Source organism: Neofelis nebulosa, chromosome 2 (assembly GCF_028018385.1).
Source record: "Neofelis nebulosa isolate mNeoNeb1 chromosome 2, mNeoNeb1.pri, whole genome shotgun sequence".
Classification (NCBI taxonomy): domain Eukaryota; kingdom Metazoa; phylum Chordata; class Mammalia; order Carnivora; family Felidae; genus Neofelis; species Neofelis nebulosa.
The window spans coordinates 215,181,224-215,198,768 of record NC_080783.1 but is presented as its reverse complement, the minus strand read 5'-3'; the positions used below and the strand labels follow the sequence as shown (position 1 = coordinate 215,198,768).

General features: G+C 43.9%; 1 protein-coding gene across 4 annotated transcripts in view; it reads left to right on the top strand.

Moving 5' to 3' along the window:
• Nucleotides 1-17,545, top strand: part of UBE4B (ubiquitination factor E4B) — a 125,913-nt gene that overhangs the window by 84,206 nt on the left and 24,162 nt on the right. For all 4 annotated transcript variants that reach the window (XM_058719153.1, XM_058719152.1, XM_058719155.1 and 1 more), the window contains 10 exons: nt 2,108-2,164; nt 2,742-2,858; nt 2,957-3,055; nt 3,636-3,749; nt 5,204-5,402; nt 8,076-8,214; nt 13,014-13,113; nt 14,348-14,475; nt 15,271-15,369; nt 16,277-16,512. In XM_058719153.1, coding sequence (XP_058575136.1) covers nt 2,108-2,164; nt 2,742-2,858; nt 2,957-3,055; nt 3,636-3,749; nt 5,204-5,402; nt 8,076-8,214; nt 13,014-13,113; nt 14,348-14,475; nt 15,271-15,369; nt 16,277-16,512 — 1,288 coding nt within the window. The remainder of the gene's footprint in view (nt 1-2,107; nt 2,165-2,741; nt 2,859-2,956; nt 3,056-3,635; nt 3,750-5,203; nt 5,403-8,075; nt 8,215-13,013; nt 13,114-14,347; nt 14,476-15,270; nt 15,370-16,276; nt 16,513-17,545) is intronic.

Below are 17,545 nucleotides of genomic sequence, written 5' to 3'. Positions count from 1 at the left end.
GTAGTTTTCTTATTTATCTTCCCCGTTCCCTTCAAGCTTCATGTGGGAGACAGATCCGCTCGTCTCTGTAAGGTACTTAAGAGCAAGCGTTGAGTCACGGACAGAACTTTCCTCTAGATTCCCATCGAGGGCCTTGATTGTTGTGAAAACAGCTAGAACCAGGTAGAAAAAAAAGGCGGGGGCGGGGGGAGGCTCTTCTCTGAATTTGCTTCTTGGAAATTTTTGGAGAAAACTACCCTGATGTCTATTTTTCACTCTAGAAATATGAAGGAAAAAGGATCAAAATATGAAACGAGTCAACTCTATGAATAAATACAACCTTGTGTAAGCCAAGGCCCTGGTTACACTGGTATTTTTACTGGAGTTGTTCCTTTTACTCATTCTTCCTACTAACTTAATTCCATTTTCCCGTTAACTCGGTACCCACCGAGGACCTATTCTGTGCCAGATACCGGGGCTGCTTAGACAAGGTGCCCCTCTGCGAGTTGCTCCTGACCTACTGCAAAACTCAAGTCCACAACAGCACAATCAGATAATCACACCGTGATAAATGCTAACACGGAGCGGTACACGAGGGGTGCAATGATCTCTTTTAATACATCAATTTTAGTATGTGTGCTTAATCAAAACTGAGCTAAAAGTCTTAAGTGCTGGGAAATCAGAAGGTGAAATGGGAATTCTTAGTTTTAAAAATAACTTTGAATGGCTACATGTCAAGGCTCTTTCCACTGCACATGCTATTCAAGTTTCTAATAAAATTCTGTTAATCCTTATGCACTTTCCTGCCTGTGCCAGATAAAGGGAAGTGAGATCATCTGATTGTTTGAGTTCAGTGATGAAATGAGTGCACATTAATTATCACTCTATTATGTAAATGTTCCTTCATGGAACTGTGGGCTTTTCTGTTGGGGACTGATGTGGCTTGATGTTTCGGTAAGGAGCTTTTAGTGTCAGATATCAACAAAACGTTCTTGGTCAAAAGACAAAGGCCTCCATTATGACAGACAATAGTTTGATTTTATACCATTAGTGCTGCTCGGATGGCCATGAGAGTGCGGTGCAAGGAAGGACAATGGGGGCAGGAAGAGGAAGACCGCTGTAGCTAGAATCAGAAACAATCGTGATTATTCTCTGGCTCAGCGCATCCCTGCGTTGCCGTACCCTGGAATCAACTGGGGATCTTCAAAAAATACCGCCACCCGGCTCCTAGCCGAGATTCCCCCCATCATGGGTGTGGTGAGGGTGGGGCGTGGCATTGGGCTTTTCCAGCTTCCCAGGTGATCCTCTTGTGCGGCACCATGTGGGAACCCCTGCGCTAGGCACTGAGAGCTTTTCCTTTGCGGTAGCTCTCTGAGCCTCAGTGGCACCTCGAGGCACATCGGCGCCTAAGTGCGTCGACTCAGAAGCTTCCATTGACTGGTTTAGCAACTTGTGTAGCTCTCTTCAAATCACAGAAGATTAAGCTCACTGTTAAAGTAGCATTTGATTGGAATACTATGGCCATGTTAAACTGTGTTCATGCCCCTAAAAACAATTTTTCCTGCTTCCCTAATGTGAGAATGATTGGAGCTCCAAAGGAAAGTGTTGGAGTTCTCAAAAACATCAGAGATCTTGAAACCATGTAATACTTTTATTTTTTTTTCCATGTAATAGTTTTAAATATGTTCTGAATTTGGTTGCTTATTTAGATTGTAATTAGTTGTAGTGCCAATTAGCACGGGAAAGAGTGGTCATCTAAAGTTTACGAAGCATGTCTTTTTTGACATGGAGAGATGTTAAGTGAAAACATCATTTTTTTATAAAAATATACACATTTATCTCCGTGTGTGTGTGCACAGAAATATCTCTGGCAAGCTATTAACTAAGATATCGATAGAGGGTAAAGTTTATGAATGATTCTTAGCTTCATTTTATATTTCTGTTTTATCTGGAGTTTTTACATTGAGCGGGAATTAACTGGTTCATCAGAAAAGCAGTGAAGCTGTTAGTGTTTTGGAAGGAATGCGTATAAATTTTTAGCAGCATTAAAGCTGTGCCTTGATATTGCACGTGGCAGTCAGTTTAAGGTGAAATACGCTTAAGCGACCCTTTCTGATCTTATTTCTAGGCTTTAGGTGAGCTCTGTGAAACCAAGTTTGGGAAGACACACCCTGTGTGCAATTTGGTGAGTGCCCTCCTAACGGACTTTCATATATTCGGGGGATGTCTAACTCAGAAGATCTCCCTTGAGTAACATTATCTGAAAGACATCGCTGAGAGGACATTTAGATGAGATGTATGTAGGTAGCACGTCCGGGGCGGCTCGCAGCGGTTCAGTCAGTTAACCCTGCACGTGACTGCCTGGGATGGTGTTATTTATCTTCCTTTGTGGTTTCTGTAGAAGTATGGTGCAACTAGGAAAGCAAGTCCTATGGAAAACTTGACCTGGCCTTTGAGAGTGGAGGAGTAGCTCGTCTGAACTCTGTCGAAGAGCTTCTTGAAACATAAAAGTTCAGAGGCTATCTTGTAAAAACGTAGAGGGGTTGGAGGCTTCTCCTCCTCCATCGGAGACGAGAAAATACCAACAGGGTTCCTAGCACATTGTGAGCTTTGGGTTTTTGTGTGTTCGCTGTCAGCCGTTGTACTGGTGGCTGAGAGCCGGCTGAACAGGTTGGCTGGGGAGAACTCCGTTCCATACGTTTTCCCCTCACTTGCCGACTTAGCAGCTTGATTCGCTTCTTCCTTTTTTTTTTTAAACGTAGGTTGCTTCTTTGCCGTTGTGGTTGCCTAAATCCTTAAGCCCTGGCTCTGGGCGGGAGCTGCAGAGACTCTCTTATCTGGGGGCTTTCTTCAGTTTCTCAGTCTTTGCAGAAGATGATGTAAGTACGGTGGCCATTTGCACTCGACTGCTCTTGTGTTGAGATCCCTGCCTACATGTATGTTGTGTATGGGTTGAATTGTTTCCCTCTCTTTCCAGGCTAAGGTGGTTGAGAAATATTTCTCAGGGCCTGCCATTACCCTGGAAAACACTCGCGTGGTTAGCCAATCACTGCAGCACTACTTGGAGCTGGGAAGGGTAGGTGTTTGAAAATTGCATTCAAAGGATGAGTGAAAGAGAAGTTGTATGTCAGTAACCTGTGCCCTGGATGAGAACTGTCGCAATACTATGTGGCATCACGGGGTACTGGCTCTGAGGTTAGTGGCCGGGCTGTCTCTCCAGCTTGTCCTCGGGCCTTTAAAATACGAGACTGAGCGAGCGCTGTTAGTTTGCATATACTCCTTGATGACCCAAGTATAGTGTGTGTCCCAAGTATAGATTAATGTGTCTTCAGTTCTGAAACTTTAGCAGCAAAATTCTAGGCCGATGATAGCATCATTAAGGTAATTTTGATCCTATCCCTCAAGGAAACGGCGAAGGCTATTTTATTACAGCTGTCACTCCTTCCCCCCACTCCGTAATCCGCTTCCACGCGAATCGTCTTGACACAGTTGAATTTGGGCATTTCTGTTCCTCTTGTAGTCAGCTCCTCCTAACGTGAGTGGAAAGAGTAGAGGAGAGAAAGGCGGAAGAAGCCTAGCTGTTCTTTAGGTCAAAAGGAACAATTTATTAAAGTAAAGTTTTAATTTTTTTCTTCCTTTTAAAAAAATAACTTCAGCAAGAGCTCTTCAAGATTCTGCATAGCATTTTGTTAAATGGTGAAACCCGCGAGGCGGCTCTCGGGTACATGGCAGCTGTGGTCAATGCCAATATGAAGAAAGCGCAGATGCAGGTAGGACTCCGAAGGACTTTTACTTCTTGGTGTAATTCATTCACCTAACCTGTGTTTACTCGGAAACAACACCAGGCACTGGTCTGGCAAATGGAGACGCAGTGTTGAGCAAGATAGAAGAGGTTCCTGCCTCTGTGGAGCTTACGTTCTCCGAGCTAAAAGGTAGACACATAAACATATTATCTCGGGCCGTCCTAGAATCCGTGAAGCAAGTAAAGCAAGGTCGAGGATTGAGAGTAACTGGACGTACCAGGAGGAAGGTACGGGAGTGATTTTTGATCAGGTAGTGGGGAAGACCCTCCTAAGGAGGTGCTGTGTGATCAGAGACCTGACTCGTGCGAAAGTCAGCCATCACAAGGCTGGAGAAAGAGTTTTCTAGACACGGGTGAAGCACCAAAGGTGGGAATGGACTAGCTTCGGCACAAGCTGCACATGTAGATGTCAGTGACTGAGAGTGTACAGGAAAGAGAATGGCGGGTCACGGGCTAGCGGGACGGGCAGAGGCTCCCTCAGACCAGGGCTGACGTGGTAAGAGCCGGAATGGGAAAACACTGGAGGCTTTTGCGGCAAGGAAGCCACCAAATGTGCCGTGGGAGGAGGGACAGAAGCAGACCCGCAGCGACCAGTTACCGGGTTGTAAGCGTACCAGATCTGGTGAGGAGACTGGTGGCTTGGACGACTCTGCAAAGGTAGAAAAGTTAGAAGGGCATCCTTCCTCTATTATTTATAAGTAAGGAACGAAAGGTGTGACCTTCCTACTCAGAAGAAGAAACCGGTTTAGAGAACTGCGTGAGACTGCCTGGGCTTCCTGCCGTAGCCCCACCGTTTACTAACCTGACGGTGGGACCTTAGATAGTTATTTCTCTGTGCTTCAGTTTCCTACGTGCTAAGTGGGAGTAATAATAGTACCTACCTGTGGATTTAGTATCTGTAAAGCTGTTAGAACAGTGCCTGGTGCACCGTGGACACTCAATGGATGTTAACTACCATTATTACAATTATTCTATCACTGATACAGGACTTGGCTAATGATGTTGACCAGAGAACCGATTAGCCAAATGTTAGTGAGCAAAACTAGGGATTTGATGCTCTTGGGGGGAAATAAAGAAGAGAAAGGAAGCAACATATATTGTGTTTCTACTTAATTAATTTTGAGGATCTTGGGCAAGTCACTTAACTTCTCTGAGCCTTAGTTTCCCCCTCTGTAAAATGGGAATGACCGTGGCGCTGACTTCCAAGGGCTGTTCTGAAGATTCAGTGAGAGGATGTATAAAATGCTTCACGTACGATTAATACTCCAAAGAGCACCTGCTAGTAGAAGGACAGTAGTGACGATACTTGTCCTCTCTTCGACTTTGGGGTGAATGTCCGGTCTCCTTATAAAGTTGTGCCCAAATTTCCATCTAAATCATTGTTTTAAATCCCCCCCCCCTTTTGTTTTTTGTATTTCGCAGACAGATGATAGATTGGTATCTACAGATGGATTCATGCTGAATTTCCTTTGGGTGCTGCAGCAGCTAAGTACAAAGATCAAGTTAGAGACGGTGGATCCCACGTATATATTCCACCCCAGGTGTCGGATTACTCTTCCTAATGACGAGACGAGAGTGAACGCGACTATGGAGGACGTGAACGACTGGCTGGCTGAACTTTGTGAGTGACGCACACGTTCATTATTAGACCGTTAAAGCGCCACCCTTTTATTTGAAAAATTGTTTTCTGTTTAAAAAAAATTTTTTTTTATGTTTATTTATTTTTGAGAGAGAGAGAGAGAGAGCGAGCTGGGGAAGGGGCAGAGAAAGGGAGACACAGAATCCAAAGCAGGCTCCAGGCTCTGAGCTGTCAGCACAGAGCCCGATGGCGGGGCTTGAACTCACGAGGCAAGAGATCATGACCTGAGCGGAAGCCAGTCACTTAACCAACTGAGCCACCCAGGTGCCCCTGAAAAATTGTTTTTAACTTATTTTATTCGGATGCTAGTGATTCCTCACAAATTGTTATTTTTTCTCCAGAAGATGAATTTATGAGTCAGAGATACACAGTAAAAATTAATGCAGTAAAAGAGTTCTTGATTTTACCCGAATAGAAACACAGAGCAACCGGAAGGAAATGTACTCACAGTAAAACAAAAAAGAAGTAATACAATAAAAATGATAGTGGAGACCTAATTATTATATAGAGTTTGCATATACCAATTAAAGTTCTCATGAAATATTCATAGATCTTGACGAATTGATGGTATTAAAATAGGAATATCTTCAAGGTGCTACGATTGTTGATCTTATTTCTTTGTTAGAAAACATGTCAATGACAGATGACAAAACCCTTTGGCATTTATTTTTTCACGTATTATAAAATCGTTCATGGAATAGGAGAGAGATTCCATGCTTACCCGGCAGCATCATGATCAGGTGTGTGTACATGTTCCAGAAAAACATTGTTTTTTAAGTTTATTTATTTATTTAATTTTGAGAGAGAGCGAGAGGGAGAGAGAGAATCCCAAGCAGGCTCTGCACTGTCAGTACAGAGCCCGTTGCAGGGCTAGAACTCACGAATCATGAAATCATGACCCAAGCCGAAATCAGACGTTTAACCGACTGAGCCACCCAGGTGCCCTTCCAGAAAAACATTTAAGCTACAATAAGAATTAAGCAGGGGCACCTGGGTGGCTCAGTTGGTTAAAGGTCCGACTTCCTCTCAGGTCATGTTCTCACGGTTCGTGAGTTTAAGCCCCGCATCAGGCTCTGTGCTGACAGCTTGGAGCCTGCTTTGGATTCTGTGTCACCCTCTCTCTGCCCCTCCCTCACTCATGTTCTGTCTCTCTCTCACAAGAATAAATAAACCTTAAAACAAACAAACAAACAAACAACTAAGTATATGATGAACAATAACATTAGTATTTTTTAATTATTAAAAACATTTTTTTAATATTTATCTTGGAGAGCGAGAGACAGGGAGTGAGTGGGGGGCGGGGCAGAGAGAGAGGGAGACACAGAATCTGAAGCAGGCTCCAGGCTCTGAGCTGTCAACACAGAGCCCGACGCGGGGCTTGAACCCACGAACCGTGAGTTCAGTGACCTGAGCTGAAGTCCAACACTTAACCAACAGAGCCACCCAAGCACCCTATAAAGTTAGAATTTGAGTAGTGTGATTTGAACAAGTAGCTACTGGTATAGGCTTGGACTCATATCATGGACTAGTAAGTTCCAGAAGAATCAAAAGGTTAAACATTAAAAAATATATATTATATAATTTTATATATTAATATTAACTATTAATGTAACTAATATTAATATATTATATATATATAAAATAAAACGTGAAAAAAAACAAACAGGATTTGGCCCAGTCATGAAGAAAACAAATTTATAATGGTTTAAGAAATGAAGCAAATCATCAGAGACAATATGTATATAAACAGCATCTTAATATGTAAATATACTTTTTCTGGAGTGAGACTAAATGAATATGTAAAATTTAAAAACGGGTCAAAATATGTGTCGTATGTTTGATAAAATCATGCCTTACAAAATGTAAAATTGTTAGAAATGTAGAAGGCTCAAGCTAAATGCCACCAACAGACAGTTTTCTTTTAGTTTGGGAAAAAAAATGTAAGCAGTATATAACCTAAGGAATAAAATACATTTTTGGAAAAGATATACATACTTCTAGGAATTAGATACAAATTGAAAGAAATTCAAGTTACGGTTGTGTATCTGTAAATTATCCAAAAACAAAGTGATAAGATGGAATGGAACTTTGTGAAGAAATAGACGGCATTTAATCAGTTTCTTTAGTGAATTCTGATTTATATCAAAAATTATAACACTGTCATTGTCAGTAATGCTACATTTTAGAATATGCTCCCAATCCTGGGGTTGGGGTGAGGTCGTAAGTTTTTGTACGTAGATCTTCCAGGTACTATTTATACTAGAGAAAAAATGAGAAATGACAAACCTACCCGCAGTGGGGAAATGGCTGTGGAATCTGTAGCTTATTAACATAGTCTAATAGCATTTTGAGATTTAAGGTGATGTTTTGTGATCCGTGTTGAATAATAGAAATGGTTCTATAAAATACATCAGGAAGACACAGAACAAAAGATTGTCGAGGTACATCTACGTAAACATTCAAGCAGAGGGGCAGAATCCCTACTCATTGGACAGAGCGTGCAGGCATTCTGTTCCTCTTATAACTGGTCTATACTTTTTAAAAAGCATCCTTAAACTTCTTGAAAATTCAAGCGTAATTTTGTCTTAACTGTGCTTTTTCTCTGATTTAGTCTTGTAGTAGATTTTATTTAGGAAATTATGTTATTTTTCCTAGATGGAGATCAGCCTCCATTTTCTGAGCCGAAATTCCCTACGGAATGCTTTTTTCTTACCCTGCACGCCCACCACCTCTCTATTCTGCCAAGTTGCCGTCGCTACATCCGCAGACTCCGGGCCATCCGGGAGCTCAATAGGTATGTGCCTGAATCCATGTCCTGGGATCGCCTGAGTTACCACTGCTCTCGCAGAGCAAGCAGTTCCATTGTGACCAGTAGATTTTTTTTTTTTTTTTTTTTAATGTTTATTTATTTTTGAAGGAGAGAGAGAGGCAGAGCATGAGTGGGGGAAGTGCAGAGAGAGAGGGAGACACAGAATCCGAAGCAGGCTTCAGGCCCTGAGCTGTCAGCACAGAGCCCGACACGGGGCTCGAACCCACGAACTGTGAGATCATGACCTGAGCCGAAGTCGGCCGCTTAACCGACTGAGCCCCCCGGGCGCCCCAGGCGACCAGTAGATTTGAATGTGGGGAGTATGTACGTTACAGCACACCACCTGCCTCTGCTTCCACGTCCACATTCCGTGGTCAGCCAGAGTTCTTTATGTGGTGAAGTGACCCAAACTTTGGCTTCTGAGAGTTCTCAACCCTTGATGCGTGGTCACTAGACGTCCATTAACTCTTTCCATTGGTCATGGTATTGACCGGGAGGGACTTTCAAGGATCTCCCGGATTCCAGACATATTCCTTCCTCCCTGGACTTTGAAGCAGTAAGTCTAGTTCCCCTTGATAAACAAGATCATTTACTCCTGCCTACATGTAATTCTGTTTTTCACATGTTGTCTTGTGGCATAAAGAATTCAGAATGACCAGATGGTAGCCTCAATTTCACATTCATCAGCACCGTTGTTGAGTTTCTTTTTCTTTAATGTTTATTTATTTTTGAGAGAGAGAGAGAGAGAGAGAGAGAGAGAGAGAGAGAGAGACAGAGAGAGAGAGAGAGGATGAGCAGGGGAGGGGCAGAGAAAGGGAGACACAGAATCCAAAGCAGGCTCCAGGCTCTGAGCTGTCAGCACAGAGCCCAACGCGGGGCTCGAACTCACAAGCCGCGAGATCATGACCTGAGCCGAAGCTGGGATGCTTAACCAACTGAGCCACCCAGGCGACCTTGTTGAGATTCTTAATCTAAGCATTTCTCCCTGTGTACCAACATCTCCAACTAAACAAATCACAGGAACAGGAAGCAAAAATATTTTTGAATGGGTCCTCTGGAATGATAACAGTGTGGCCACTTCATTTGGTCCAAGGCCTATGTACACGTCACTTCATTTGGTCCAAGGCCTATGTACACGTCTGGCTGTGAGAAAAAGTATGTCATGTCTATATCTGCAACTGTGTATCTCTATCTATCTGTCTTGCTAATCTCTTGTTAATGCTGATGATTACTCTATAGATGATTACTCTGAAGATTTTCCTTCTACATGTATATTCGTGTCGTTTGTAAATGATGACAGTTTTCTTCCTTAGACCTTTTCTCTTTTCGTAACACTGGCTACAATTTCTAGTATAATCTTGAATAGAGACAGCCTTCTTTGTATATCCTCATTACCAGATGAAGAAAATTTCGCATTATTTTTAGCATTTTAATAGTTGCTATTCCTAACAGAAGTTGAGTTTTATTAAATGCTTCTTCCATAGTTGTTGAAGAGATCAGATTTTTTTCCCTCCTGTATTCCGTTAATGTAGTTGAATTACATCAACTGGGTTTCTGATATTAAACCAGACTTCCCTTCCTAGAGTAAACTCAGCTTTTATATCTCATTGATATTGCTTTTATGTCTCATATTCATTTTGCCAATATTCTGTTTGGGATTTTTGAGGTTGTGTTCGAAAGAAAGATTGACCTGTAATTTCTTGTTAAGTCTTTCTCAGATTTTGGTATAAGTGTTATGCTTGCCATATAGAATGAGTTGGGAAATACTCTCTCTTTTTTATATCCTTGGAAGAGTTTATTGTATAACAGTTATGTTATTTCTTTCTTGAAAGTTTGGGAACATTCATTGATGAAGCTGTCTGGGATTAGAGTTTTCTTTGTGGGAAAGTTTTTAATTATGTGCTGTATTCAGTTGATAGATACAGGACTATTTAGGTTTTTATTTCATCTTGTGTTAAATTTCTGTAACATCTAAATTTTCAAAATCTATAGGCCCTAAAGTTGCTCATAATATTTTCTTTCTATCATTTTAATGTCTGCAGCACCTTCATTATGTCCTTCTACTCTCTTTCAGTTTAATTTGCTTTCTTGTTGATATTTTTATTGCCCCTTGAGGTTGGTACTGAAATCATTCATTTTCAGCCCTTTCTTATGTGCATTTGAGGTGTCTCGTTTCCCCAAAGCATGGTTTTGGCTGCATCCCTCATGTTTGGCATGGCACATTTTACTGTTCGGTTCAAAATATTTTCTAATTGTTGCTGTTTCATTTTTGACTGTGGGTTATTGAAATATGTATTGTTCAAATTCTGGATTCTCGGTGGATTTGTCTCTTTATCTCTAGCCAAATTTCATTATGGTCGAAAGGACATGTTCTGATTTGTGTCCTTTGAACTTTTTGTGGAATTTGCTTTCTGGCCTCACATTCACAAGTAAACGTTCCATACAGATGTGGAAAGAATGTGCTTTCCGTGTTGCATATTGCACAGCTTCACTTTTGTCTCAATAGGTCAGGTTTGTTCATCTATCATTCACATTTTTCTCATATTTGCTGATTTTATCGGCTTATACTGTCAGTCACCGAGAGGCACATATGCATTTCAAACTGTGATTGTGAATTTGCTTCTTCATCTTGGAATCCTGGGATCCCATCTCTTCCACTGACTTTGGATGATCCGTTTCAATGGTACCAGCTACCGCTTTCACTCCAACTCCCAGTGGATGGTCAGAGATGTCAGTGTTCCCCTCACCTGTGTACTTTCCGGTGCTGTGATAGGAGAGATGTCCTCTAGGGGATGGCGGGGCGAGAGGGCATGTATTGGGAAGAGGGGTTGTCCGAGCTGGTCACACATGGTATGTTTATATTAATCTACATTAATGGTCTCAGCTTCTTTTTTTTTTAAAGTGTATTTATTTTGAGAGAGAGAGAGCAGGGGAGGGGCAGAGAGAGAGAGAGAGAGAGGATCCTAAGCAGGCTCTGAGCCATCAGCATGGAGCCCGATGCCTGGCTTGAACTCACAAACCGTGAGATGATGACCTGAGCTGAAACCAAGAGTTGGACACTCAACTGACTGAGCCATCCAGGCGCCCCAATATTCTCAGCTTCTTTTTGTTAATGTTTTTTATTTATTTTTGAGAGAGGAAGAGATACACAGGATGTGGGTGGGGGCGGGGGGGAGGTGCAGAGAGAGAGGGAGACACAGAATCTGAAGCAGGATCCAGGCTCTGAACTGTCAGCACGGAGCCCGACGCGGGGCTCGAACTCACAAACTGCGAGATCATGACCTGAGCCCAAGGTGGACGCTTAACTGACTGAGCCACCCAGGCCCGCACCCCCCCCCCCCCCCCCCCCCCCGTATTCTCAGCTTCTTAAGCGTTAGATTCCTTCCTCCGAATTATGACAGGGGATGTCAGATGGCTCAACTTCACTCAGCGTAGGTCGCTGTCAGTTCCAACTTTGAGTCAATTAGCTGGGCACACATTGAAAACCCATCCCAGCTCCTCAGGACAGTCTTGAATCCAGGATCTCTGATAGGGGTAACGTGTTGATGAACTTAGTTCTACATAGAAAGATGTTAACATGCTTCACTCTGGCTGATCAAGCATCTCCAGGATCCATTGCACACACACTCCCACATTGTGTCACTATTGTGGTCGATAGAATAACGATGTCCCCAGAATGTGGAAGGGAAATAGTAATTCCAAGTGCATTGAACTCTATAGCAGTTTGCTTAAAAAGGAACAGATATGTCAACCACACATTGTCATGACCGCCCAGTTAGAAGCTGGACAAGGCTGCCTCGCACTTCTCCTCATTGTTCCATGTGCCTGTCCAGTGTGGCTCCCTAGAGGCAGGCTGTCAGGCCTGTCTGCCCTCCCGTAGTGCTTCTAAGCATCTTTCAGTGTCCTCTCGTCCTGCCAGCTGCAGCGTAGACAGGTGCCACACGGCACTTTCTGTGTGCTATCACATCATCGCCATTTTTTTGAGAGCCAGGTACGTACCAGGAGTTCTCTCTCGATCCTAACCTGGCGGGAAGCTGCTTCAGGGTTCACCCTGATAGTAGGGCCTCTGTCCCCGCTCAGGCAAAACTCCACCACCACTGTGCGTCCAGAAAACCCGCGTGGCTGCCGCTCCCCAGTATCCGCTTCTGCCTTCGATGAGGGCTCACCTCTTGATGGAAGCTAGGTCATGGGCAGAGTTGCTGGCAGCGAGGCAGTCTGGGAGAGTGTAGTTTCAAAAAACTTATAACCCTCTAGTTTTCTATGTCTTGACGGAGGGGGGTTGAAATCGCCTTACGTGGGCCAGCCTTTAAAACGTGCGGCCTGTAGTGTGACTGGCAGGCGATCTTTGGGCCGGCACCTAAAGGAAGTGAAGGAACAAGCCACAGAGACTATCTTAGGAGCATTCCCGGCAGAGGGAACGATTGCCAAAGAAGAGAAGGAACTGCCGTGACCGAACTCGCCTTTCGTTTTGGTAAATTGACCAGACGAAGTAACCTCGAATTTCCACGAAGGACTTCTTTTTTCCCCTCTCTGGAAAATAAGGGGACAACGTGTTTCTTACTGTATTTCATTAACTCTAAAGTACCATCAATTTTAAGACCTCGTTATTTGAGGAACCAGTAAGAAAGAAAATTTCTGCCGGTTCATGGTAAGAGACACCCTGATTTTAAAAATGCTAAAGTGAGGGGGGAAGTGTGAATCTGAGAGTCAACAAGATGGTCACAATGAACAGACAAGGGGGACCCTGTGTCTTCTTGCATCTGACGGTTAGTCTTTGGTTTTAGAACCGTGGAAGATTTGAAAAATAACGAAAGCCAATGGAAAGACTCCCCGCTGGCCACTAGACACCGCGAAATGCTGAAGCGCTGCAAGACTCAGCTTAAGGTTTGTACAGTTAATTGGAGCCTCGTAACGATAATCCTCCCACCCGCAAGTGTGTCTTGAGTGAGCCCTTCAGTGTCCCCTTTCCCTTCATGATTCTGTTCCCCGAAGACAAAACGCTACACTTGCCCACTTGCCGGTACCTCGCCCGTGTCTAACACGATATTTAAATCTCAGCACGGAATCTGCACGCGCTCATGCCAGCGACAACTCGAATCCTTCCTGGTGTCATCACCCTCAGTGTCACGTCTCCGGCCTCTCTCCCCCGTCTGCAGGGTCCTCCCCTCTGCTGCCTCCCAGCCCCGCGACCCAAAACACGCAGGCGCCGGTGCGCCCGGCCACGCGCCTTCACGATGTTCCACCAAGCGGGTCTGTGGTAGTGGGAGGGCCCCCTTCCCTTGTCCCTCATTCTCCATTTGCCACCGAAGACGATCCACGGCACAGACCCTGACTGTAGACGGGAAGATTTCTGCTGGTGGATGCCGGGCGGAGGCCGTACGGGGGAGCGTAGACAGCGGACTTACGCATTTTTCTCACGCGCTTGTTCACATTGTAAAACTGACTCCCAGCTGGTTCTGCTTTCTGTTGATTAGTAGGAGGATGTGTGGACGTGGTAACTTCGATTTCTGGTGCAAGTTAAGATAGATTTGTTTCATTTGCCAAGAGACGTACTCGAGATGCAGGATAGACCAGGGGCCCTTAACTGGCGTCCCTAGACCCCTGCGCTCGTGCCACAGACATGTTGTCAGGAGTCCGGAAACTGTTTAAACCGATGTGCCAGTGCGCGTGCGTGCGTGCATTTCCTTCTCGCAGTCGTCCTCCCAGGCAGGTGTGGGACCCTCTGTGGACAAGCATTTTGCCCAGGGACAGCTCATTAGTGGTGACCTGGAATTCAGATGCAGACTTGACCGGCTTCTTTCCACGAACCGTCTCTGACGCCAAAGCGCCTCCCCCGGCAACCTTGTCCCCCAGTCGAGCTATTTAAACATGACAGTAATAACTACCTTCTTGAGCCCCAGCTTCGGGCTCAGTGGTTTGCGTGGCGTACCTTTTGTTTTTCTCAGAACAAAGAAAGCTCCTGACACATGACCAGCTTACTATCTAGCTAGTTAGAGATGGAGCTCACGAAGCCTTAGAACTTCGACTTCCCATCTCTTGGCCCGTTCCCTGGCCGGTCAACGCTGCGGGCAACTCGCTCCCAACTAATGTGTGGGCGGGGGCGTACCTCCTTCCACAGAAACTGGTACGGTGCAAGGCCTGTGCTGACGCTGGTTTACTTGACGAGAGCTTTCTGAGAAGATGTCTGAATTTTTACGGCCTTCTCATCCAGCTGCTGCTCCGTATCCTGGACCCCGCCTATCCCGAGTGAGTGTGCCCCCTCCCCGTCACCTCCTCTTCCCTCGTCTGGGCCGTGTCGTCTTCATTGTTCTTTAGTCGATAGCTAAAACCCAAGCCCTTACTTAATCCGTTCTTTAATTTCTAGATTGTACTTTATACAGACTACAAGATTAGTAATAGTTTGGATTCCTCGTAATTACGGTAAGAAGGGAATGTCCGCACCTATTACTTAAATTTTGACCTAGTACTTTTTTACCAACTGGCTGTAGATTGACAGAAAAGGAAATCCCTAAGTTAGAAACTAAAAACCGGAGATAGCAAGCTATTAGGTAGGCCCTTTAAGCACTGGGTCCAAGAAGATACTCAGCCAGTTATTAATTATTTTATTGTTACTACGAAATCTCCGGGTCACCGATGTGGGTGAGGTTGACCCAAGGCCCTCTGTAGGAGTGGAAAATATTATTTAAAGTATATCTGTATCTCTTTTGTCTCAAAACAGCTTGAGTTGCATAAAATGACCAAATATGACCCTTTTATTTCTTTCGTATTTGATTACATTAACCTTAACAGAAAATCAACAGAAGGAGACATTTCTCGTGCCTGCCCTAGTATACCCGCTGTCTTCATTCCTCCCTGCTCATTTCTGGTTCTGGTCTCTTAGCTTGTATCCTTTTCCCATAGCTATATTATATAGAAGGAATATAGAAGGAGGTTCCCCCCCCCCCCAGTAAAATACTTATCCATAATGGTCGCGTGATGTTCCTTATAGTTTCCGGTCCCAGGTTTTTGTTTCATAACTTGTGCTTTTATTCTCTTTGACAGCATAACACTGCCTTTAAATTCAGATGTCCCCAAGGTTTTTGCAGCATTGCCTGAGTTTTATGTAGAAGATGTTGCTGAATTTTTATTTTTTATTGTACAGTAAGTGCCTTTGACATACTCCATCGCTCTAATGTGTTTTCATGCATAATGTGTACATTGTATTATGAACTGTATTGCCAAGCTCCATTTTATGCCTGAAATTCTGTGTGATGGCTGTAACCGAATGCTTCCTGGAGACTGGAAAAATAAATCCGACCGTGGCACAAAGCCAGTTCCAATAATATCTTCAAGACAGAAGCAGGATTAACAATGCTGCTAAGAATGTACTCTGTGAAAATTGAGTTGAATTTCTAATAATTGAGTATGTGTTTCTGAGAAACAGAAGGAGCAAACAGTTTATAAATATCTAAGTGAACATTCAAAAGCCAGAAATACCCGTATCTGTATTTTTGTACCAAAATTTTTCTCAATTATAAAATTGGAGAAAGCTTACAAAGAAGTGGTTTGAGTTTATAATTGACATTTGAGGTTTTTTTTAAAAAAAAAACAACAACAAAAAAACCCCCAAAAAACAGCTATCAAAAAAATTTGTTGGGGCACTTGGCTGGCGGAGTCAGTGGATCATGCAACCCCTGATCTCAGTGTTATGAGTTCAAGTCCCTCACTGGGTGTAGCGATTACTTAAAAATACAGTCTTTAAAAAAATTTTTTTTAAGTCTTTTCGGTAGCAAAGATCTTTCGTAAAGTCTGCCTCATAATTTGATCATGGCTTTGGCTTATTTCCTTAAACGTAATAAGTTAATATGACATGCTTCAGCCAGTAGACCCAATAGATTTGAAACCTATCTAGTTATAAAGTAAACAGTCACTTGAAACTCTGCAAGTTCAAGGTAATTCGGTATCTTGGCTCCTTGACCTATTGGCCCCTTGCCTACTTAATGATCCCAGCATCCAGTCAGGTGGAGTTTTTCCAAGCTTTATTTCTTGCTCTTTTTGCCTTCTTCAGATACTCTCCTCAGGTGCTTTATGAGCCCTGTACTCAGGACATTGTGATGTTCCTCGTTGTGATGTTGTGTAACCAGAACTATATCCGAAATCCCTATCTGGTGGCCAAACTAGTAGAAGTCATGTTTATGACCAACCCTGCTGTTCAGCCACGAACCCAGAAGTTTTTTGAAATGATTGAAAACCATCCTCTCTCCACCAAATTGTTGGTCCCTTCACTGATGAAGTTTTATACAGGTACGTTTCAAGTATTCAGGTGGGCAAGGTCGTCTAAAGCTAGCGGACGGAGTTACTCTAAAGCTGGTAGCTAATATCCCGATGGCCACGTACAGGTGTGACCTACTAGCCCACCGCTGACAGAGCATGTGCTGTTGCTTAATTTTCCCCGAATAGTGGAGATCCCACATTGACTGTTCTACGCACAAGTCCCTGATGGTGCAGCAGGATCCACGGTAAGCCACGTGGTCAACACTGAGCTCGGATTGGCGTCGACCGCACGGATCAGTCGTTTTGTCTGGAATCCTCTGGCTCATTTTAGCTTTGAGCTTTCAGAGCACGGGTCAAACAGGGAGCTTATTACAAATGTTTCTTCTTGAACCCCACTCAAATCAATGGAGTCGGGATACTGGGGAGCATTCTCTCATTCGCTCTTGTCTACACATATTTGCTGAGTGCCTGGTAATAACCGGGCGCCGCCGTTCTGGGTGCTGGGTTTTATGCGGGTGGACAAGACCCGAGGACACATCAGACACCGTCCTCCACTTCTGGACTGGTTGGATTCTGAATTTTTATGTTTAATTGGGCTTTTGAACTGCAGATATGCTTGCATAAAGCTGATTACCTTGGGACCAATTCACCTGTCTGCTAGCAAAGGCGTGAGTTTGTCCCAATGCCACATTTTCCTTCCAGTTTGTACATTTTGTAGGAAAGGAAGTGTGTTCTGTCTGTCTCAACTTCTGTTGAAGCTAGCCCATTCTGGGCACTCAGTAAGTGTCCTGAGCATACAGTAGAATGTACTTGCCATGCTCTTGGAAGAAACACGGGTCATCCAAGAGTACAGCTGCTTGCTGTTTGGTGCAGCGACCAAAGTTTGAGGATTCCTCTGTGTTCGGTGACAGCCATCCCCTCCCTGACAACCAAGATCTGCTCCTGCTCGTTTGGGGCTGGTGCTGTCACCTGTCCTTCCACTTCTACGTTTTTTATTTATTTTTGGGACAGAGAGAGACAGAGCATGAATGGGGGAGGGGCAGAGAGAGAGGGAGACACAGAA